The sequence below is a fragment of the Porites lutea genome, chromosome 5 (assembly GCF_958299795.1).
Source record: "Porites lutea chromosome 5, jaPorLute2.1, whole genome shotgun sequence".
Classification (NCBI taxonomy): Eukaryota; Metazoa; Cnidaria; class Anthozoa; order Scleractinia; family Poritidae; genus Porites; species Porites lutea.
Window position 1 is genome coordinate 13,302,835 of NC_133205.1, and position 22,911 is coordinate 13,325,745.

General features: G+C 39.5%; 2 protein-coding genes across 2 annotated transcripts; both read right to left on the reverse strand.

Annotated features, from left to right (window-relative positions):
- Window positions 1-434: 434 nt before the first annotated feature.
- Window positions 435-3,945, reverse strand: LOC140936537 (paired box protein Pax-3-like). The gene is made up of 4 exons (XM_073386027.1): window positions 3,789-3,945; window positions 2,425-3,024; window positions 1,784-2,007; window positions 435-1,449 (listed from the first exon to the last, which is right to left on the reverse strand). Exons 1-4 carry the CDS (start codon window positions 3,835-3,837, stop codon window positions 1,231-1,233), a joined length of 1,092 nt encoding a protein of 363 aa, XP_073242128.1. The 5' UTR covers window positions 3,838-3,945; the 3' UTR covers window positions 435-1,230.
- A 3,193-nt stretch (window positions 3,946-7,138) lies between these two features.
- Window positions 7,139-9,267, reverse strand: LOC140937247 (paired box protein Pax-3-B-like). Its single transcript, XM_073386788.1, has 4 exons — window positions 9,076-9,267; window positions 8,240-8,761; window positions 7,807-8,024; window positions 7,139-7,627 (listed from the first exon to the last, which is right to left on the reverse strand). The coding sequence occupies exons 1-4, from the start codon at window positions 9,095-9,097 to the stop codon at window positions 7,430-7,432; spliced, it is 960 nt and encodes a 319-aa protein (XP_073242889.1). The 5' UTR covers window positions 9,098-9,267; the 3' UTR covers window positions 7,139-7,429.
- Window positions 9,268-22,911: the final 13,644 nt, after the last annotated feature.

The following is a 22,911-nucleotide window of genomic DNA, read 5'->3' on the forward strand; positions in this document are numbered from 1 at the left end:
TCCCCGGGCAAGTTCGCGATGAGAAATTATTAAAAATTTCAGGTCAATCGTAAAAACATTTACGTAGCTGCCAGTGCGTGCTTGACATTAAACTGTTGGGTCACGTGAGCCCGCCCCTCTGAGGGGTTTAGTGTTAAGTTATACTTAACCAAACATTTCAGGAGTAAGGGCTTTTGACGGTTACTTCGAATATTATTGTGGGAATCCGGGATAATGATTATATCAGTTTTATAATATTATTTTAGAGGAGACCAAAAATGCCTAGTTTGGGAACGGGTAACGGTTGCTACAGTTATATGGATAAGGGATAACTCAACCATCCTTATATATAGGGCCTCTTATCCAGTACTCTTAATTGTGCGTGTACATAAGTAGCCCTCAACTGAACCATGTTCTATTCATCGATTTTAGATTAATAAAGCAGCAACAAACAATTGCGAACAAAAATACTTTATTTACAACTTTTAAACCCCAACACTATGTCAAGAAACAAATTCAAAACATTGCACTCACGTGCACTGGAATTCTGTTTAGATTTTCACAAAACTATCACAAGCATTGCTAAGCATTGTTATGTTTGATAATACCGTTTAGTTACAAAAACAAGTTACGAGTCGGTTACAGTTTAATGTGCATGAAACAGAGCAGAAAGCCACCGAATGACACAAATCGTGACATGACTAGAACAACCCTATGACCTTAACTACGAACAAAGCACTACAATATTAGCTGATTTCTTGTTGATAATTCATGTGGTGTTCAACCTTCGTACGGTGTGTGGTTGGCCTGAACTTCACTGCCGATGAGGTGGGGGAACCGGTAAAGAATCCTTGAGAAGACAAGCAACATATTTCACATTCTTAAAGATGAGTTGCTGATCTGGTAAAGCCTAGCCGGCCAAACAAACGCCTACACACTATACATGCATTTCTGCTGTCCTCTCGGCCAACAACTATTAGTTTGCAGTGTATGCTTTGTTCAGTAATTGTTCGTCATTCTATATTTTTTCTATTAGTTTTTTAAAACACGCTGATTATTACTTCATTCCCGGGTCTATCAATTTAGCTCCACTCGGTGATTTGAACAGAACAAGTTTTCAAAAAGCGTTTCTACTCAGGCCTTAGCTTAAAATCTTACTTGCCATATTAAGTATTATTTTCTTAAACAACTTGACTAATTTTGAGGTCACTATTCAAAATAATGTAAAAAATGATTGAGTCCAATAAACGGTTAGCTGCTGTCATAACCTGGACCGTAGTACAAATACGCATAGGTTGGAAGGTAGGGTGCGTATCGTATCACAGGAACAGGTGTACATGGAGCTGGGTAGAAGATACGGCTTTGGCTGTTTGATTCGTCCGAGTCTATCGTCTTGGAATGTTCGTTGTTGGTCTCGTCCGGTTTTTGGCTTGATCTTTTCCCTTTCGATCGACGGTTTGAAAACCAGACCTAGGAATCAAGGATAAACTCAGTCTATATTATAGCCCTTAGGCTCAGCGGCCAGTCATGGTTTTCCTAGTATCCATACTTTCTGGTGCAGCTAGACAGTTAAAATGCTTTGTTATTAATCTGTGGCATTCGGGCACATTATTGCTGGATATATGACGACAGAAAAGGTTTCAGTCATTTTAAATGTCAAAACTCCATAGTACACACAGATTCACTGATCGCTGTCGATAATGAAACTCGATCTGAAAATCCTAAATTTAAACTTTTAACATTATGTTCCTTTTTATCTAATAAGTTTCTATCATCAAAATACTTTCAGGCAAGTAAAACTTACCTGGATTCTTGATTCGCTTATGTCCAATCGTTCTCCAAGTTCCTCGCGTGTCAGTACATCCGGGTATTGAGTTTTCTCAAATGCTTTTTCCAGTTCTCTAATCTGATGCTGAGTAAATTTGGTGCGATTTCGCCTTCGGTAGTGTCTTAGCTTTTGCATTCCACTCGTAATGGAAGCAATGTCTGCAGCACTAACTTCAGTTGCTGAAGGGACAGGGGGAGTCTCTAAAAACAAACGAATTTCAAGGGTTAGAGAAACGCCATTATAAATCAGTGAGACTAAGCCTTTTCGCAATCACCCGCTTGAGTTTCCCACTTTAAAAGATATCTCAGAAATGTTTTAACATTAAAGCCCTTCAAAAACAGAAGGCGGTAGTTAAGACGGCAAGTTTCTCTGAATACTTTGTGGTATTTGTATTAGCCGAGTCAGAAGAATTCATTCACCAGAGTTAAAATAATAAGCTTTCTACGCTTCAGAATAGAATATGAAAAATAAAAAAGCTTAAGAACGCTTATGAGTTCGTAAAGGCCTCAATTCATTCCATAATATTAACAGGTAATTATCTCTATGATGAAAGAGGAAGGCACAGCGGGCAGGTGTAAACTTTAAATATAACTTACTAAAGCAAATAATCTTCTTACCAGGCTCTTTAGAATTGAACACTGGGCTTGAAGGACGCTCGCTAACGGTCCTTGTCTCCTCATTGATGCACAGAATGTTGGCAATTGAAAATGATCTTCTTTTTGGCCTCAGAGGTTTTGCTTTCTCCGTTTCTCCGCTGTTTGTACTTGAAGTATCACCTTCACTCTCTACATCACTCATCTCTGCTTCAGATCTCTCCAGATCACTTCCAGTTGATCTTGCTCTTCTTAGCATCCTACTTATGACAGTGAGAGGTGGAAGATTTTCCTTTGTACAAAATCCATCAGCCACCAGCTTCTCTTTGACTTCCCAAGAGAAGATTCCGGGTGCTGTACGGCGATACTCCTCAATCTTGTTCTTTACTTCAGAGCTCACGTCTCTAGAAGTTTTTCTCTGCGCTCGACCAGGCTCAAACGATCCAGTGTCATTATACTTAGAGAGCAGTTTGCTGATGCAGCCGTGCGACACCTTGAGTTGTCTGCTGATATCACACGGACGAATGCCTCGCTCCGCCATTTCGATAATTTGTTGACGAACCGAGTTTGGAAGCGGTTTGCCATTTACAAACACTCCACCCAGCTGGTTTAATTTTCCATGACCTGGGATGAAAAGAGTTCATTCGGCACCGTTTAGTACCGGTCATACTGTATTAAGCCTGACTAACGCACTGCTGTTGTTAGTTAACGCGCCCCGAACAATATCGACTGTATTTTTGTTACGCAAGTACATCAGTCAATGAAACTGAGCATAACTTTCTTCAGGATCAAGGCCAAGGGAAAATTTTAAGTGTGACTAATATTGCTAAATTCAACCAGCTATAATGGATATTTTATAATCACATTTTTTTTTACAATTGAGTCGTGAAACGATAGATTCCGGCTATGGCTAAAAAACGTTTTTTTGTTTTATTTTTTTTGTATTTTCTTTTAAGACATGAGAAAAATGAAGAGAGGCATATAAAGTTCAGATTCGTAAAATGCTTTTATAGCCCCACGCTCGAATTAACACTTTTGATAACATCAGCCAGCAATAAAAGTTTAGGCAACCTAATAGTTATGTCTAGACGAATGTATCCCAAATTGATCGTGCGGCTTTAAATTGAACTTTTTTTATTCACTAGATCATTTCAGCATTCACTCGTTCAATGCAGCTTATTATGTGGCATCTTAATCGGTCTTTAACCCAGTTTTCGAGTCGATAAATTATCGTGTTTGCGACTTCTAATGGGTTAGAAGAGTTACAACTACAATTTATGACCGATCAGCGCATTATGAACCGATATGTTTTCGGTCTCGTCGTAAACATTTAAAGATAGAGAAATATTAAAGTAAAAACCAGGTTAAAGACAAAGAAAAGAGCATGCCTGCAATTGAGCTTGTATCCATGTATTCCATAATTCCTGTTGTCTGCATTTCTTGTATCTCAAATCTCCCCAAAACGAAATTAAGTTTTACCACTGTTAAGGTGGTCACGATGCGGCGTGTTTTTCACACATTCACTCGCGTGTGACTGATGCCGGGGAAGTTATAAGAAGCATAATGTGGGCGGGGAGTCCTTTTGACGTCAGCCGTCATAACAAGAGACTATTCTTATCTAGCAATACGTGATCGTGAATAAATCGCCTCTCTGGTCTGTTTACATTTGGATTTTATGTCCTCTGTGAATTTTTTGCGTGAAGTTCAGCACACAGATACGATATTAAACGAATGTACCTGTTTTTAAACTGTACAAAGAACACAATGGCCGCTTGGAAATGCGTTTGCTGTCTTGTGAATACTTTAAACAGCGGCAAATACAAAATGATTCGTACAGCAATCGTACTAACATGTCCTTTCTCTTTAAGGCTTTAAAGTAAAACCCTTAGCTGTGTTAGGTTACGTATAAACTTATTTACTGCCGGAGTGGGATAGTGTTTGCATCGAACACGGAAATTGAACTTCCGGCTACCATGAATCATATCGAACGTTTCAAAGAGAATCAGATCAAACAGGTTTCATCTTGGGTGAAACTCTTTGTTTACATCATCGTTATTACACAGTTTCATTTGGCTGAAAAGAAATATACAGTGTCAACTAAGAAAACGGAAATGCCGATTTAGTGCTCGTAAAAAAAATTCTGTTTTCTTGTGATCAAGGTCCATGATAGAAAAACAAAGGTACCAAGGTAAGTGATTTCAACCAAACTATTTTTTAAAGTTTAAAAATAGAGCCATGCGTTGTCTAGTTGGTTAATTACTGCAACAATTCCATTTTAAATTGACGTGTTAACCTGTTGTAAGAGTTTCCTTGTTTCATGTTCACCCTCCTGAGGCATTTGATGTTCACGTGGCATTCAAATAGCGTGACGTCTGATGAACCTACTTGGGGGCAATATCCAATGACATTGACTAGCAAATGCCGTATGCATATTATTTCAGGGTAAACTCACGCGACAACACACAGGCTGCCGGAAGGTTAGGAAGTCGAACACTGTATTGTGCAATAAGGATAAATAAATAAATTATAGAACAGTGTGAAGGCTTTGGGAGGGAATTCAGCAAAGCTAACGTAATTTATAATTGAAAATGCGATCCTTTGCTTTTACCTTATAGTTTGTTTTCTCCTACATGCTCAGAAGCGCACTTGAGTAATTTCACCAACTTTTCATCGATCTAATTTTAAATTTTGATGAATTAGTTTTTAAATCAACATACTCCAACCTACCTCGTAAGTTTCGGTTCTACCTTGTCTTATTCTATAACGGGCAGGATTTTCACTAATTTAGTATAGCAATACAAAACGGTGTTTGCCACACTGCAAAATAATTCAGATTAAGATATCAGAAAAAGTAGAATCTTTTTCCTTTATTTTTTATTTATTTTAATTTTATTTCATTTTATCAAAACCTTTAACACTATAATCGAAACTCAGCAAATTTAATATTCACTCAGTTACTTATAACTTCCTAAGCGGATGTTATAATTTGTATTCAGTGAAAAACAGAATGATAAAAATTTAATGTAAAAAAGGAGTGTGAAGTGTATTGAGCAATAAATCTTAAAAAGAAAGTCTTGTGTACGCTAAGTACATCTTCCTGTCAGCAAGAAGAACACCTCCACATTTAATTCCCAGCGGCAATAACGTGAAAGTTAACTCACTGGAATATAATCACCTCACTGTCTTTCCTTCACACCTGGTTATGGTTGATAAGCTCAGTAACGCGAACAGGTGCTCAGCCTGCAGTGTCATGCGCCAGTAGATGAAGCGTTTCAGTACAGTCCGGCTCATAGCGTGCAATTTTCGCCGGAAGCTTTTTGCAAGTACGCGATAAAGGAATAGAGTTATTTGAAGCAAGCCTGGCAGTTTACCTCAATCTGGTAGCCCGACATGTTATACTGGCTGATTAGTAGACATTAAAATTAATGTTTTGTCAGTGATAAACAAATAAGATCGCCTGAACTGTTTTCTCTTCAAGTGACCACCTGCATATTCCTTAGTATCCCGTTAAGTTTCTAATATTATCCCAACTTGATTGGAATTATCAGCAGGCGGACCGGTATAGAACAAACTGAGCAGAACTTACCACTTCTTGAAACTTGTTGAAAGATTGTTCCTTAGTAAAATAATGAAGACGTACATCAAAGTGGTAAGCCTAAGTTTGCCTATTCTATTTACTGAGATGTGGTTGGTAAGAAAATAAACTTAACTTTTTATATTCAAGAACAAAGAACATAGTTACGTTGTTACAAACTCGATTTCCTGTCATTGAGAAGGAGTTTCCTGTTTGAAAGTATCTGCGATTCACGTTATGGTTGAATTTTACACTAACACATATTCTCCTAGTTAAAAAGTAAAAGCCTGTCATGTGATTACCAGTTTCTTTTCTATAACAAATGATGATTTCACGGCTGAGATTCGACACCGTTTGTTTTGTACCGATCTCACTTTTGCTACAGTTCCCCAAAATTGTTTCAGTTAGGTGTTATTTGTTTAAAATCACATGTCGCTTCAACAAAAAATATTCCAGATGTTATTTCAGTACAACAGGTAAACGATGGGATGTAATGACTAAAGCCAAGTTTTGACTTTTCTTCCTACTCACTTAACTGACTGAATTTGTACATGACTCGGTAATCTGACTTAGATAGAGGTAGTAAAAACCGTCTGAGCTCTATATGCCCTTTTTGTATCACATACGTATAAACCGTTTTCGGCGGCTAGTACATTCGCCTAGTGATTGATTGGAGGAAGAAATCGTTCGATGAAGTAAAGAATGAAAACAACTCAAGTAAAATTCCAAGACGATCGGCAAAAATTATTACTAATTAGCCGAAAAGGAATTCATTTATCTTATAACTCACTTTTGATATCTCGAATGCATATCATATTGTTAATTTTTTGGTGTTAGCTAACTCATCCACTATAACTTAACTGACTAGTTGAAAGTAAATTTCCTTTTAAAACAATTCAAAGCCATTTTCTTGAAAAAGTAGACTTGAACTTTTTTCGGGCAAATTGCAGAAAAATATATTTTTTAATGATATAGAACCAGTCAATGTAAGTTTATATGTGAGAGACTCATAATGTGGGTTTGTTAGCTAAAATGTGGTAAGTTGTTTCAGTTATCATGTTGGTCTGAAAAAGCTTCTTATTTATACCTCAAGTATATAAGATGTAAAGTAGTTCTTTTTTAACCTTTGTAATATGTGAAAAGATAACAGAACACAAATGCAAACTCAATAAACAGTTTTTATTTTTATTGAATTTCTTTCAAAATTATATAATAAATATATTTATAGCTAACCTAAAGAGCTACTGTTGAGGGTCTGCTACAGATTCAATATGTGCGTCAAGGTTCGAGAAAATGTTTGAAGGGTAGATCACCTAGAAACGAAAGCTGAACTAGCTTCAAAACTTTTCTGCACTAAATGCAATACAAAAGCACGAAACGTATGGCACAAAATCGATTACTTTGTCGGTACATATCAGTACGCGGGTTCGCTAATTAATTCTGCAGTCATCAGTTTTATTGTGTTGCTATCTGAACAGGCTTGTAATACATGAAGGGTACTACACGCGGTACGTACGGAGCATAGCGTATTACAGGTGCCACTGGGTAGAAAATACGGGTCTTGACCGGCGTGGATGTCGAAACCTTCGGATGAACGTCTGGGGTGTGGTTTGTCTTCGCTTTGGATTTGGAGCGGTGATTTGAAAACCATACCTAAAAAAATAATATAAGCACTTACTTTTAAAAACTTTAGATCAAGTATCTGTGTTTCTCTAAAAGCACATATTATTAACAACTGTAGGTGAAGTATTTGTGTTTCTGTGCCTCATCCTTTCCAGAAACATTCCTTTTGCTACAGCGAATCTTGTTAAAATTCAATCTTCGCCCCTCACCTGAATCTTTGATTCGCTGATTTGAAGCCTCTCCGCCAGTTCTTCACGGGTTAGAGCGTCTGGGTATTGCGTTTTCTCAAAGGCTTTCTCCAGCTCTTCTATTTGGTCAGGTGTGAACTTGGTTCTGTTCCGTCGCTGGTAAAGTCGGCTTACATTGCAATTACTGCTTGTTGGAGTCGGCAAGTCGCTTAGCACAGAAACAGTTTGGACAGTGGATCCTAGCAATAAGAAAAAAAAGTGGGTGTTTGTTATGTAAGATTTTGACAGACTCGTAGCCTTAGTATTCTCTGGGTTTCGGTTTTTACATTTTTCTGTTTAATGCTTTATTCCCGGTGGATATTTTTGACATGACCTCTTCACTGAACATATCAACTGATTGATTCACGGAAGATTAGGGAGAATTATTTCAAAATGGCATGTGTCAGCTGCTTACCTAAGTCGATGCATTTGATTGGAGTTGCTGGTTGATGATTTTTGTTTTCCACCCTAAGAATGTTGTCAATAGAGAAGGGAGTAAACGTTTTAGGGGTGTTCTCCTTAGAGCAGTCCACCTCCATATCACAGTCGCTTCCAGTTGATCTTGCTCTTCTCAACATCCTGCTTATGACAGTGAGAGGTGGTAGATTTTCTTTTGTACACAATCCATCAGCCACCAGCTTCTCTTTGACTTCCCAAGAGAAGATTCCGGGTGCTGTACGGCGATACTCCTCGATCTTGTTCTTTACTTCAGAGCTCACGTCTCTAGAAGTTTTTCTCTTCGCTCGACCAGGCTCAAACGATCCAGTGTCATTGTACTTAGACAGCAGTTTGCTGATGCAGCCGTGCGACACCTTAAGTTGTCTGCTAATGTCACACGGACGAATGCCTCGCTCCGCCATTTCGATAATTTGTTGACGAACCGAGTTTGGAAGCGGTTTGCCATTCACAAACACTCCACCCAGCTGGTTGACCTTGCCTGAAAGAGAGCGATATATTCGTGTCACTTACTTGGAATACCACACAAAGCGGAACAGTAGCGAGCATGTATCTTGATACAAACATACTGTTTGATTTGAAAATCATAATGCGCATTTTTTGGTCATAACGCTGTAATTTTGGTAAACTTTAACCCGCGTGCTTACTTCTAAACATTTCGTTTTCATGTCCGTGTTTATAATTTAAGTCGCCGAAGCAGCCAATTTTTCGTGTGTAGATTTTAAATTCAAGCATTCGCAGAACTCCGTTAAAAAAATGCATCTATCGCTTGAGATAACCGCACGCACTAGTTACCTGATTTCAAGATGTTCTCCATCGCTCGATTTCAGAAATTGTTTAGGTCTTAGTTATTTCAGTCCTCTTGGTGTATTCTTTACGTTGTTTTGTTTTGGTTTGGAAGCGACGCGTCTCTCCGCCGCTATTATATGCTCGTCTATGTTTTGGAGGTAGCATGATGACGTCAAAAGAGTTATTTTCAGAACATCGCTTCTAAACATAGTACATAATAGTTAGAACTAGAAAATGGTAATCTTCCTTTTGACCTTTTGTTCATGTTAGTTATGCGCACAAAACTCTGACGTGTTTACGTGCCTCGCCACTAAGCGTTTTCATTCTCGCGTGACGACCTTTTGTCATGGGTGTAGACGTAAACTTACAAGTGGTCACGTCAAGATTATGTTATCACGCGATCGTATCGAACAACTGTTTTTTCCTCAGCAAAAACGGAGTGTATTGTTCAGAGTCAACCTCAATTCAGTTAGGATGTTCATTCGTCGATCAAAAAATGAATACATAAAAAATGTGTAACTTTTTATTCATAAAGTGACTAACAACCATTTGCCAAAAATCAAACATGACCTTTTCCCATTCCAAATATTTCTGTATTTCGCAACCTAAACGGATGTTCAAAAAGAATCTCATCCGGGCTCTTAAAAATTGAAATTAATAAGGCAATCAAACTGAAGTAAGTTATGATTTATCAATGCAGCCTCCTCGACCTTTTAACTGGAGAAGATTAATACCATTACAAGTAAGGTATCTGTCATTATGTTTTCTTACAGCCAAAAGTGTGGAAAGATGACTATATTCGTAAGACGGGGTAGAATAACAAACTACGACAGTGCGCAAACGGATATCCGGAACATGAAAACACTCTAAACTCAAATCATAACAGAATTCTCTAGCGACCACTTTTATTTGCTGACGATATTCTCGTTTAGTGTAATATTGGTCGCTGCTGGATTATTTGCAGAAAGATTTCTTATCCTTGTTGTATCAAAATTCCTCTCAAATTATATTGGCCACACACATGTCTGTTTTTAGCAGTATCTGATAGATTTTCACACCTCAGATATAAATACTATTATTCTTTTAGGAACATTTGGAACAAGATTGCATGACCAATCGAAATTTACATGACAATGTTTTTATTTTTTACAGTATAAATAAAATTGATAACGTGGGCGGTGAAGTTGAATTTAACACTCAGTAGAATCTTTCAATGTATAACCAATCAGTTACAGAGCATAAAAAAACACCAAATGGACAAAAGTTTGTCATGTGGGCTCCTGGTTTGCTTTAAAAAAGATAGAGAGGTTTATTAAGATGATTTAAAAGTAATGACGTTTATGCCTAGGCTTTCAACAGTTTGATCAAAACATACCTTGCGTCATAAATATACAGATCTCCCTGATCGATGTGACGCTGTATTGTTAGTAGTTTTTTTTATTTGTTGATGACCCACCCACTATAATCATTTCGCTGCATTAATTTCTTTCTACGTGCTCTTTAATAGGGCCTAAATTGACCACATGTTTACAAGTTTTTGTTGAAAAAGTACGCTTCTTAAATTAATGATGTTAATAGAAACCAAAATAAGCCACAAATCCAGCAGACGTCTCCCACGCTAATCTGGTTATGTGACGCACGACGGCTATAAAATGTCCACTGAACTGTGACGAAAACACGAATAAAAGAAGGTTCTCTTGACGTGACGATTGCCTGAAGTTCGTAAGTGACTGTATCGCGTTTCGACAATAGCACGAAGAATCGTTATACTTCGTGACGATAATGCCGACTATTGACGATAATGCCGACTATTGTCCGAATTCAATACGGAACGCCGCCACGTGGCCTGACTTGTTTACCAGTGGTTCGTCTGAAAAGGAGATAAAAGACATTTTTAAACGTGCGGTTTGACCTAGAATGACCCTAGTTTTAAAATTGTCATTAGCAGGTTCCCACATCGTATTTCGGACTGCATGACGACCATGACTACTGAGTTGATTTCCTCCTCCAGGAGGCTATTGATAGGCCCCTGCCTCATACATTTATTTAGAGACAGGATTATAATCTTCATCTTGTTCTTTGATGTGCATTGAATATTTAACAATTATTCTTTGAAATCGAGGTAAATATTCCTAAAGCTACTATTCACCGAGATTGAAAAGAATAATTGTTTTAGTATACACACACGAAGTGATCTCAACAAAATCAGAGAGGAAACCATAAGAAGTACGATGTGATTGACGGATCAAATCACTCGAAAGTTTAAAAATAAGTCTTTGCAGAATTTTCAAACATGGCAATTTACAAGTTTATCACTTCGCAAACAACAGCGTAATGGCTTAAATGGAACCGTTTAAAGTTTGAATTGTTTCCTTACCTGAGAAGAAAAGTAGAGCTTTGTTGTTTTCTGTTGACTCGCCAAGTTTATAGCCAAAAGGGTTTGTTGTGTCGCTCTTCGCATGAAGTGCTGACAAAAATGACGGCACAGTTGCTTGCGGTAAGACGTCATCTTCCTGTAGCATTCTTTTTCCTATTTGTTTGAAAAGTAGAATTTCTGCAAACATTTCCTTTCAAATTTGTTTGTCATAAATAAACTTCGATTTTTGGGCCAAATTTTCTTGTTAGGAAACGTTGAGTTCACGAAACGGCTTTTTCTACACGAATAAACGGGAGTTGTAACCAATCCATCGAGCACAAAACCCAGCTATAGTAAATGGTACAACGCCGTTTTGAATCCTTCGAAGTCTTTTCCTGCCTTAAAAAAAGTCAGTCCTAGGATTTTGTCGACATTAAAAAGATCGCTCTCTAAAAAAATGGGAAAAACATCGAGCTCACACATTATCCGCTCGCTAGGAGGTGAGTATTGTTGAATAGTCCGAGATAGCGAACCAATCAGATTGCTTAAATCACCAAGATCCCTGAGTGTGTCTATAATGATGTTATTATTCATTCAAAATATTTTCCCGATTCTGATTGGCTAAAAGCACACGGATAATCCACCATAACCAGCTACTGATGACCAAATTTAGAAGAATTTTGCGATTAATCAGCCGATGACGTCAAAAGTGCAGCTTCCTCGCAGGTTAATGCACCGTTAACCGAGAAGACCTGGGGACTAGATTGAGTTGTTTTGGTTGTGAAGACAAAAATGGCGGACATTTCACTCTTTTCAAGAGTAAGAACTAGACGAAATTATAGCTAAAGACATGGCAAGAACAGCACGAACACAACTCGAAGGGCGACATTTGCTATTTGGAGAATATTTGGGGAGCAGAACAACCCTAAACGTGCACTATCGAAGGAGCTATGTTTTTAAACTGGGAATTATTTTGAATGAATAATAAAACAAATACTGAATTTGGCTTTCGTATCACATGAAGAATTATGAAGATCCCGGAGGGTGTTATCCGCCTCGGCCTCGACGGAAAACACCCTCCTCGATCTCTATGATTCTTCACAAGATACTCAGCCTCATTCATTAATTGTTAAATATTCACCTCTTTGCCAGTGGATAATTAGTCTCCTTCGCAGCCGTTATTAGGGTCGTCACTCGTCACGCAACGCTCCTCCCCACTTAGTGGGGAGGAGCGTTGCGTGACGAGTGACGACCCTAATAACGGCTGCGAAGGAGACTACCGGACGCCATATTGAATTAAAAATTGTTTCCTCGATAGCGTGTCACGTGAACTTGAATCTGTGCAGCGATTGGCTATTGGTTTGTTTTGGTCTGGGTTATCAAATTTGATAACTATCCCGGACTGTTGACTCAGAGGCCATAAGAAAATAAAACTTTTAGCTAGTTAAAGCTAGACTTTAATCCTTTTTTGCCACCAAAAAGCCTGCGCTTTTTGCTACTAGTGGGCTATAACATATAGCCTAGTAGTGGCTCAACCAATCAGAACGCAGCATTGATAATAGACCACTAGTTGGATTTTACTAAGAACCATTATACCATGGTCTCCAAATGTGGTAACCTTACGCATCTGCTCAAAATTAAAAACAAGCTGAAAATCGGTTGTTGCGTTCGAGGTACGAGAAGGCAACCCCTAATTTGTAATGGGTGTTCTGTGCATTATTGGGTGACCTGTGCAATTAATAAGGGAAGTTTTTTTGAGATTGCATTTTCGTTCGTCGTCGTCGACACACATTTGCCTCGCTCTGAGGCGCTTGCTTAAGTTCTGCCTCACTTTGACGCGCTAACTCATGTGGTGATTCTTGTGTCCTCGGCGTTCATCTTTCAAAGGTTTGCTAAGGTCTGATATTCTTCGTAAAGCGTTAATCTTTTAAAAAGTTTGCTGAATCTTCGTAAAGCGTACATCGATCCGTGATTGCTGAATCGTCCAAAGCGCTCATCTTTCAGGAGTTTGCTGTTAAATTTTACTTTGGATTAAGCCTTCATATTTTTCAGCATGGTTCGTCACTGTCTTTGGAAAATGTCTGCGACTACTGGCGCATGCATCAAACCGGGTTTAGTTCGGCGGCCGTTATGCCACAAAGTAAATTTACCGAGTTGTGTAGCTCGGCGGCCGTTTTGTCACAAAGTAAATCTACCGAAATGTGAAGCTAGGCGGCGCCATTTGACCATGACTTGTGATATTTTCGGCACCGGACTAACGAACACTTTAACTCTATCAGTTATTCATTAGGAAAAACGTATAAATCAGCCCACAGTAGCGCCACTCTCGAGTTACTGAAATCAACACGCTCGACCAATTACTGGAAAAGTTATTGACGTGAGCCGCACAAACGTTCCATTGAGGCTTTGATAGGGTTTAGTGCGAAGTTTGAATTCAGATGCGACTTTTTTTAAACCAGTAAATTCAATGTAATTCATTTTGTAAACAAGTTGATGATTGGATACTGTTAAAAATAACAGAGAAAATTATCCGAAGAAATGTTTTTGAAGAAAGAAAAAGAATCCCGGGTTAAGAACTAATCGGCCTTTGAGAAACTGCGCCCTGTAACTCGCACCAGTAAAACAAAATGTTCCATTTACACGTCCGACGCCGGCCAATGTCTCCTCCAATTAAAAGCACTTGACACCGAACCAAACGATATCTTTTGAAAACGTTCTTAAAATGATACACAGTTTAAAAAGAGGTTTCGAAGTACGCAACCCTTACGTTCAAAATATACCATAATCATATTTATCTACATCGCAACCACCCTTCCGCCTCAACAAACATATCGAACGCACTCTCCTAAGCTCCGATTACTCCTAGTTTTTACAAATATAACCGGGAAGAATTCTCGATATTTTGTTGGCGTTTTTAATAAAACAATTATTCCACTCGCGCTTGTTGGATATGAGATGATTATAGCCAACTCATATCCAACACGCACTCGTGGAATAGTTGTTAAATATATGCATAATACTGCCGGTACCAAAGTCTACTGTTCACCTTTTTTTCAATATTTCATTATAACATTCTCGTAGATTTATTTTGAATTGATCATTTACAGTTTCGCTTAAAACAGCAAGTTCCACAATCAAGAGACATTCCCCTCCAAGAGAAACTTGAAAGACCTATTTGGAAACGTTACGTTTTGCGGTCAACTCAAACTGCCGTTGAACGACTTTGCAGAAAACTAGCCATGAGGCTTTAAGGCGCAATTCAAATTTGCATACAGTGTCTTCTTCAAAATATTCAAAATTGCTGGCAGCGTTTTTCTAAATTTCAAACCCGAGTATCGTTGTTACATTTCTTAAAAGAAAGGCTGCCAGCAATTTTAAATATTTCGAAGAAGACGACACTTAAGATTAGAGCGAATATTTTGCTGAACCGTTTATAATTATGTCGTATTTAACAACACCTGAAGCAGAAAGTTTTTATGACGCCTCCATGATACCGTGACACTGTTTACCCCTACATATTTTTTTAATGGGGACGTGCGGCCAGCCAGGGTATGTTTTTCGGGATTTTTGTTTTAAACAGGGTATCGAATATATCATTTTTTGTCTTAATCAGGGTATCGATTTATCAATTTTTGTCTTAAACAGGATATCATTTCTTGGACGCTAAACAGCAAAATTTTTACAAGCTCTAATGTTAACTAATATTGACTTCCGTTGACTTAAACAGGGTATCAAAAATCGGAATTCTGTCTTAAACAGGGTAGGAAAATCAGCGATATTTGTCTTAAACAGGGTCAGGGTATGAGGGGCCGCGCCGCACCTCCGCACCCAGGGATATATCGAGTACCCCCCCCGGGGATATGAGATGGTAGTTAGCCAACGAGTCGTGTAGCGCCGAGTTGGCTATAATCATCTCATATCCAACAAGCGCGAGTGGAATAATTGTTTTACTAAAAACGCCCACAAAATATCGAGAATTCTTCCCGACTGTATTTGTAAAAACAACCGATTTTCAGCTTGTTTTTAATTTTGAGCAAACGCGTAAGGTTACCACATTTGGAGAGCATGGTATAATGGCTCATATACTATGATGGCTAAGCCAACCAGAGCTCTAGAATTGCATTATCCAATGATTCAGTTTTTAATAAAAATAGATATCAAAACCATATCGCTTGAGAAATAAGATCTCGACCAACTCATGAGTTCTAAAGTTTTAAATTAGGGAAACTCTTGAAACCGGGTTCATAGAATAGTTCGAGGGGTACATATTTTAAATCAGGAGCCCATCAGGGCTCCTGTTTATATCAAATTGTGTACGCGCCTCACTTTAAAATTCTCTCTATACTCCCCTCAGTGTTTTACCTGTAGCTGAAATAAGCGTCGCTCTCGATAAAGCGCCCCTCTTGTATAAGCGCCGCGGCGCTTAATCGATCATTTAAGAGATGCAAAATTTGGGGAGGCAAACGGAGTGTACTGTGATTTTGGGAGATTCGGAAACGGTCTGTACAAAAAGTTTTCTTCCAATGAATGCAATACCCTAAACCCCCGGCTTTTTACTTGACTCAGTCGACCATTACCCCCGCTCTTTTCTCCAGACAATCAAAGCCACACTTCGCTTTTCACACAGCAGGTTCATGTCAAAATATTATCATCATTATTGAAAAAAACCCTCAGATTTACAGAGTAGCTGTAAAAGCTGATATCCCCGAGAAAGAGAAATAAGAAGAAGAAGAAAAAGAAGAAGAGGAAGAAGAAGAATTCTAAACTGGGAAATGAAACAGAAACTGAATCATAACAGGCCAGAGCCCCGATTTTAAGTACTAGGCGACTTTGAAAGACGCGTGCCTCACATATTTGTGGCGGATTAGAATGCAGGCTTGGTAAGAGGCTCTTTGTTTAAAACATGGCGGGATACTCGCAGCTTAAGGCAAGCATGTGCCTTTTAGCTGTCAACATAATGCTTTTTAATTACGTTCTGTCATAATTAACAAAACCCGATCCATGTTTGATTGAAAGTAATTGTACAAATCTGGTACCAGACAAACCGCTTTTAAAACACAAAACAACAAAACAAGTTTATGGTTATTTCTCATTAATTTCACTTATCAAAACAAATATTTACTTTTATCTGTTTTCCCGTTTCTTTCAAAACATCCTTCATTTCCGGGCGTTTCACTGTAGTCAATGAAAGACACGTTTTATCGGTCTTCTTTTACGCGGGAATATCAAAATTTCTATCTTTCAAAACGCGATGAACCAAAGCTCGCAGGGTACCAAGGCGCCAAAGGCCAAAACTATCAAGTTTTGGTACAGCGAGAGGCAGCTAGTTTCTGTACCCAAAGGTTAGTGCATGGACATCGAAAGAAAATAAAAGGGATGCTTGCCCAATGGATAGCAGGCCTAACTACGCAAATAAATGTCTCATTGCATCCTTGTCTGCGAGGCTAGTACTAAATTTACACTCTAGAATACATTACACAACTCAATCAGCAACACTTTGCAAGTAGAATTGGCGATCAGTGTGGGCAATTGATATTTCTAAGGGACGTCCGTCGCACAAAAGCTTAACGCGCGGGGGTTTTTAGTCAATGACTGACATAAGAGTTTCCTCACAATCGACCCAGTTAGAGTGCGATAATGTGCGCGTGAACTTTGCCTACAACTGGCAATAAGCTGAATAAACCGGAAGCTGAACACCATGAATAAGTTACTAAATTTCATCGCTCAGGTTTTTTTTCTTTTGTTTCAAGTACCGGAGGGGTTTTTCGCGCATTCTGTTACGCAGTTTGGCAGTGATATACCGAGCATCAGACAGGTAACGCGCCGAAGCCACCATTTCACTCTTCTTCTACCAAACAGTTTTTTCTGCAATGGTCTTAGTACTGGTCCCGTTGCCGAAACCTTGCACGAGCAAGATACGGTAATCGAGAGTCGAGAATCGAGAATCAATATTGTACTCGAGACAAGAAAAGGTCGTCGTCCAAGGAACAACTGATGCAATGCAAGAGCTTCAAGCTGCTGAGAATCGCCAATTCTGGATTACAAGCAGTGAAGGAACTCCTGAGAAGCGTCCAAATTATAAAGAAAAATTTGGAGGCCAGTCAGCCACGGTGATTGTCGCACCACGCATAAAGTAGAATAAATTTGTTAGCCTGGTCTTGTCTTTGCCACAAATCACGTAAAACTATAAAGAAGGTACCACTATGAACTCTGGAAAATGAAAATTCAATAATACTATGGTTGACGACTGACAGTTTAAAAGAGAGACAACCTTCACCTCAGAATCTTGGGCGCGCCGCCTGTAAGCTCTGAGGGAGAAGGAAGCCCCATAATTTGGCCTATTTCTAGAACAAATGACACAACAAAAATAACCTACAATTATAATTTCAAAAGGGAGACTACCATCACCTCAGAAACTTGGGCGCGCCGCCTGTAAGCTCTGAGGGAGAGGGTAGCCCCATAATTTGGCCTATTTCAGAAACAAATGTCAGTACAAAGATGACCTACAATAATAATTTAGATAATGACCGACATTTCAAAAGAGAGACTACCATCACCTCCGAATCTTGGGCGCACCGCCTGTAAGCTCTGAGGGAGAGGGAAGCCCCATAATTTGGCCTATTTCAGAAACAAATGACAATACAAAAATAACCTAAGATAATAATTTGGATAAATGACCGACATTTTAAAAGAGAGACTACCAACACCTCAGAATCTTGGGCGCGCCGCCTGTAAGCTCTGAGGGAGAGGGTAGCCCCATAATTTGGCCTATTTCAAAACAAATGTCAGTACAAAGATGACCTACAATAATAATTTGGATATTGACCGACATTTTAAAAGAGAGACTTCCATCACCTCAGAATCTTGGGCGCGCCGCCTGTAAGCTCTGAGGGAGAGGGTAGCCCCATAATTTGGCCTATTTCAAAACAAATGACAATACAAAAATAACCTAAGATAATAATTTGGATAAATGACCGACATTTTAAAAGAGAGACTACCATCACCTCAGAATCTTGGGCGCGCCGCCTGTAAGCTCTGAGGGAGAGGGTAGCCCCGTAATTTGGCCTATTTCAAAACAAATGACAGTACAAAGATGACCTACAATAATAATTTGGATAATGACCGACATTTCAAAAGAGAGACTACCATCACCTCAGAATCTTGGGCGCGCCGCCTGTAAGCTCTGAGGGAGAGGGTAGCCCCATAATTTGGCCTATTTCAGAAACAAATGACAGTATAAAGATGGCCTACAATGATAATTTGGATAATGACCGACATTTCAAAAGAGAGACTACCATCACCTCAGAATCTTGGGCGCGCCGCCTGTAAGCTCTGAGGGAGAGGGTAGCCCCATAATTTGGCTTATTTCAGAAACAAATGACTGTATAAAGATGACCTACAATAATAATTTGGATAATGACCGACATTTCAAAAGAGAGACTACCATCACCTCAGAATCTTGGGCGCGCCGCCTGTAAGCTCTGAGGGAGAGGGTAGCCCCATAATTTGGCTTATTTCAGAAACAAATGACAGTATAAAGATGACCTACAATGATAATTTGGATAATGACCGACATTTCAAAAGAGAGACTACCATCACCTCAGAATCTTGGGCGCGCCGCCTGTAAGCTCTGAGGGAGAGGGTAGCCCCATAATTTGGCCTATTTCAGAAACAAATGACAGTATAAAGATGACCTACAATGATAATTTGGATAATGACCGACATTTCAAAAGAGAGACTACCATCACCTCAGAATCTTGGGCGCGCCGCCTGTAAGCTCTGAGGGAGAGGGTAGCCCCATAATTTGGCCTATTTCAGAAACAAATGACAGTATAAAGATGACCTACAATGATAATTTGGATAATGACCGACATTTCAAAAGAGAGACTACCATCACCTCAGAATCTTGGGCGCGCCGCCTGTAAGCTCTGAGGGAGAGGGTAGCCCCATAATTTGGCCTATTTCAGAAACAAATGACAGTATAAAGATGACCTACAATGATAATTTGGATAATGACCGACATTTCAAAAGAGAGACTACCATCACCTCAGAATCTTGGGCGCGCCGCCTGTAAGCTCTGAGGGAGAGGGTAGCCCCATAATTTGGCCTATTTCAGAAACAAATGACAGTATAAAGATGACCTACAATGATAATTTGGATAATGACCGACATTTCAAAAGAGAGACTACCATCACCTCAGAATCTTGGGCGCGCCGCCTGTAAGCTCTGAGGGAGAGGGTAGCCCCATAATTTGGCCTATTTCGAAACAAATGACAGTACAAAGATGACCTACAATAATAATTTGGATAATGACCGACATTTCAAAAGAGAGACTACCATCACCTCAGAATCTTGGGCGCGCCGCCTGTAAGCTCTGAGGGAGAGGGTAGCCCCATAATTTGGCCTATTTCAGAAACAAATGACACTACAAAAATCACCTACAAAAATTATTTGGATTATGACCGACATTTCAAAAGAGAGACTACCTTCACCTCAGAATCTTGGGCGCGCCGCCTGTAAGCTCCGAGGGAGAGGGTAGCCCTATAATTTGGCCTATTAAGTAAAAAAGGTAACCTGTAATAATAACTTTTGGATTATGATTGACATTTCAAGGAGGCTAAAATGACTGATATATAAACCATACTGTATCTGTGACGTTGATTATACAGATCGCCCAAGCGAACACGAAGATGTTGAAGTGAAAGCTAGAATATTTAGAGTAATCCAGCGTCTTGGGCTCCTGCCAGCGAATAAGATTTTGGCGGGATTTCGACAGTGCTTGGCGGGCTTTTTGGAGAGTGATTTGTCACTGGAGGCACATCGACGCTTACATCGTCTTAAGCCAGAGAAAAAAGACTTGAATCCTTCGCCGTTTGATAGAAAAGGTCGTCCATTGAAACAGATAATCAGTCTTGCTGTTCCTCAAGGAGATGTGAAGTAGAGCTCGAGCTCTCGCATTCGTTTACACTGGCGACTAAAAAATGTGCATTGTTGACGGCTTTTCTCAAATGTCAAATAGAGAAGATTTAAAAATTTCTTTGGTCAGGGTCTTTTCCACGCAGAGTTCCTTCCAAACCGGAGAAAGATGTGCCAGCAGAGAGTGTATTCCTACTTGTGGCTCCACAGTAAAAACTTGATACGCCGACTCGCCGTTTTCGCTTCGAAGGTCACCAATGTTGACACGGCATACTACTCTTGAGAGAAGTTAAATAAGCCATCGGAGTACTACTTTCTAAAAAGAAAGCACTTGAAAAGCCACTGACAGCGTATTAAGCCTATTTGAATCCAAATGCGGCGAGAAAACTGTAGTTATCAATTGCGAAGCCAGCCGCGAAGATCGACTTCGACCGTGAAATGAATTTATAATCCCAAATAGTCTGATCAAATTTCGCGTTTCCTTGAGATGTCTGGTTCGTTTAATCAGAAGTACAAAGTTCCTTGACAGGCAATGTGTCCGGCGCTCTCGAAAGGTGTCTGGAGGAATGTTTAAAACTAATTACGAAAGTAACGCTTGTCTGTTATTGGAAACCGATCTGCCGTGGTTGCTGTGGAGATTAGGCCTCCTCCTGCGCGCACTAAAATCGGGGCTCTGGCCTGTTATGAAAAGAGAAAAAATAGGAGGAAATACAAAACTATGAAAAAAAGAAATTCTGCACTTTCAAGAAGTTAATATGAACAAGCAATAAACTAGGTAACAAATCATGGAAAATATTGGATATGGCCTGTGTGCAATATCATAAATCCAGTATGGTGTCAAGCAAAGAAAAATACTTATCTTCAACGATGCGAAGAGTTGAAAACCGTTCGGTTAGGCTGACCAATCGATGAAGGCCCAGATTGAAAGGGAACACGGCACCGGGTAGAAGTGGAAAAAGCCAAGCCCCTTCGATCCGCAGGGCGAAAACGTCGACGCCTGTCCTTGGATTTCTTTTCCGCCGTTCTCTCTGACCTATGTCTTCTTCTCGTAATCGAAATTCGACGCCAGCTCGTGAGAAGGGTATTCAGATCCACAGTAAAACCAGTACCTTCTTCCAGGGCCGACTTCACCTTGTCGGAGAACTTAAACTTTAACGCGCCTTAGGCTTCCTCAAACTTATAAAGCATTAATGCAGGGCGCGATCCAGCTGCTGCTGATTCACTTCTCTTTCAGAAGTAAAACTTTCGCGACGGTCAGGAAATATCGACCATCGAGTGGCAAGAGTTGAAAAATCGATTTCCCTCAGTTTTTGTCCATAAATAGCTTTTAGGTAGATAAGTAATCTGATGTAAGTTGTTCTCGCAAAAAGCCTTTTATTTTCGAGAAAAGTAAGAATATTAGCGGAGCTCTCGCGCGAAGCGCGCGCGCAGCAGAGCACCATGGGTAAGAAAATTTGGTAAACTATCCAACCGAGAAAATTTGGTTATGACGTTGCGTACAGATGCCCGCCCGCTAGGCATGAATAGATTGTGCTAGTAAATTCAGGAAAAGTTGCTTCACAATACACCCAAAAGTTGCTCTAAAGTTGCTCAAATATCAAAAAGTTGCCACCAACATTTAGAAAAGTTGCTTGCTCTAGAGTCGTTTTGTTTTAGATAAATACTCAAAACGTGTTTGTTTGTTTGTTTGTTGCCATTTTAACATTTTCATTAAATATTCTTACAATCAGTAAAAGAGGCCAACAGCCATTGTTATATGACAAATATAAATACTATGTTGTAATCAATATACTCTTACAGATATACAGATAGCCGCTGTCCAGATTTCGTGGGCGTAATGCAAGTGTTATTTTATTGTCATTTTATTGTATATCCTTAGTTTTAATAAAATCAGTTTTGATAAAACCAGTTTTAATAAAATCCTTCGAAATGAAACGACCTTTTATGGTTTGGATCGGTTTTATATCAATTTGTTGCTCAAAAGTTGCCAAGGAAGGCAAAAGTTGCCCTAGGTTGCTGGTACTACAAAGAGTTGCTCAAAACGCTAAAAGTTGCTCAAAAGTTGCCGAGCACAATCTATTTATGCCTACCGCCCGCCCGCCCACCCGTACACCCACCCGCCCATCCGTATGAGTACGTTTAGATTGACAGCTGTCAAAATCAAACATCCGCTGACAAATATCGCATGACCATCTCGCTGGCTCAGATGAAAGACCAGTCGTTTTGCCCCTACATATAAGCTGATATAATATGTCACACTTACCAATTCGACATAAAAATGAAACTACGCCGGGCAAGGCTGTCAGTTGGCTGACAGTCGTTTAAAGTTATGATGGCAAGCCAAATTAAGGTCAATTGACAGCTGTCAAAATGGGACATGTGCAGACCACTATCAAAAAACTAATAACGTGGGCTCAGGTTCGCTCAGGTACACGATCTGGCATTTTCCACCACATGCCGGACGGATATGTCTTACTCACACTCGTAGTCTGTTAATTCGAATATTCGCCATGCTAATGAAGGTTAATTGCAGCTGTCAAACTAGAGTATACGCTGACCATCATCACCTG

What these genes read in the sequence shown, in the direction of transcription:
- LOC140936537 (XM_073386027.1), bottom strand. Translation starts at nt 3,837, where the DNA reads ATGCAGACAACAGGAATTATGGAATACATGGATACAAGCTCAATTGCA. An exon ending in GGATACAAGCTCAATTGCAG is followed by an intron (nt 3,025 to 3,788) that starts GCATGCTCTTTT and finishes TTTTCATCCCAG; the next exon opens with GTCATGGAAAATTAAACCAG. An exon ending in GTTCAATTCTAAAGAGCCTG is followed by an intron (nt 2,008 to 2,424) that starts GTAAGAAGATTA and finishes GTTTGTTTTTAG; the next exon opens with AGACTCCCCCTGTCCCTTCA.
- LOC140937247 (XM_073386788.1), bottom strand. Translation starts at nt 9,097, where the DNA reads ATGGAGAACATCTTGAAATCAG. An exon ending in AATCAAATGCATCGACTTAG is followed by an intron (nt 8,025 to 8,239) that starts GTAAGCAGCTGA and finishes TCTTATTGCTAG; the next exon opens with GATCCACTGTCCAAACTGTT. An exon ending in TCAGCGAATCAAAGATTCAG is followed by an intron (nt 7,628 to 7,806) that starts GTGAGGGGCGAA and finishes TTATTTTTTTAG; the next exon opens with GTATGGTTTTCAAATCACCG.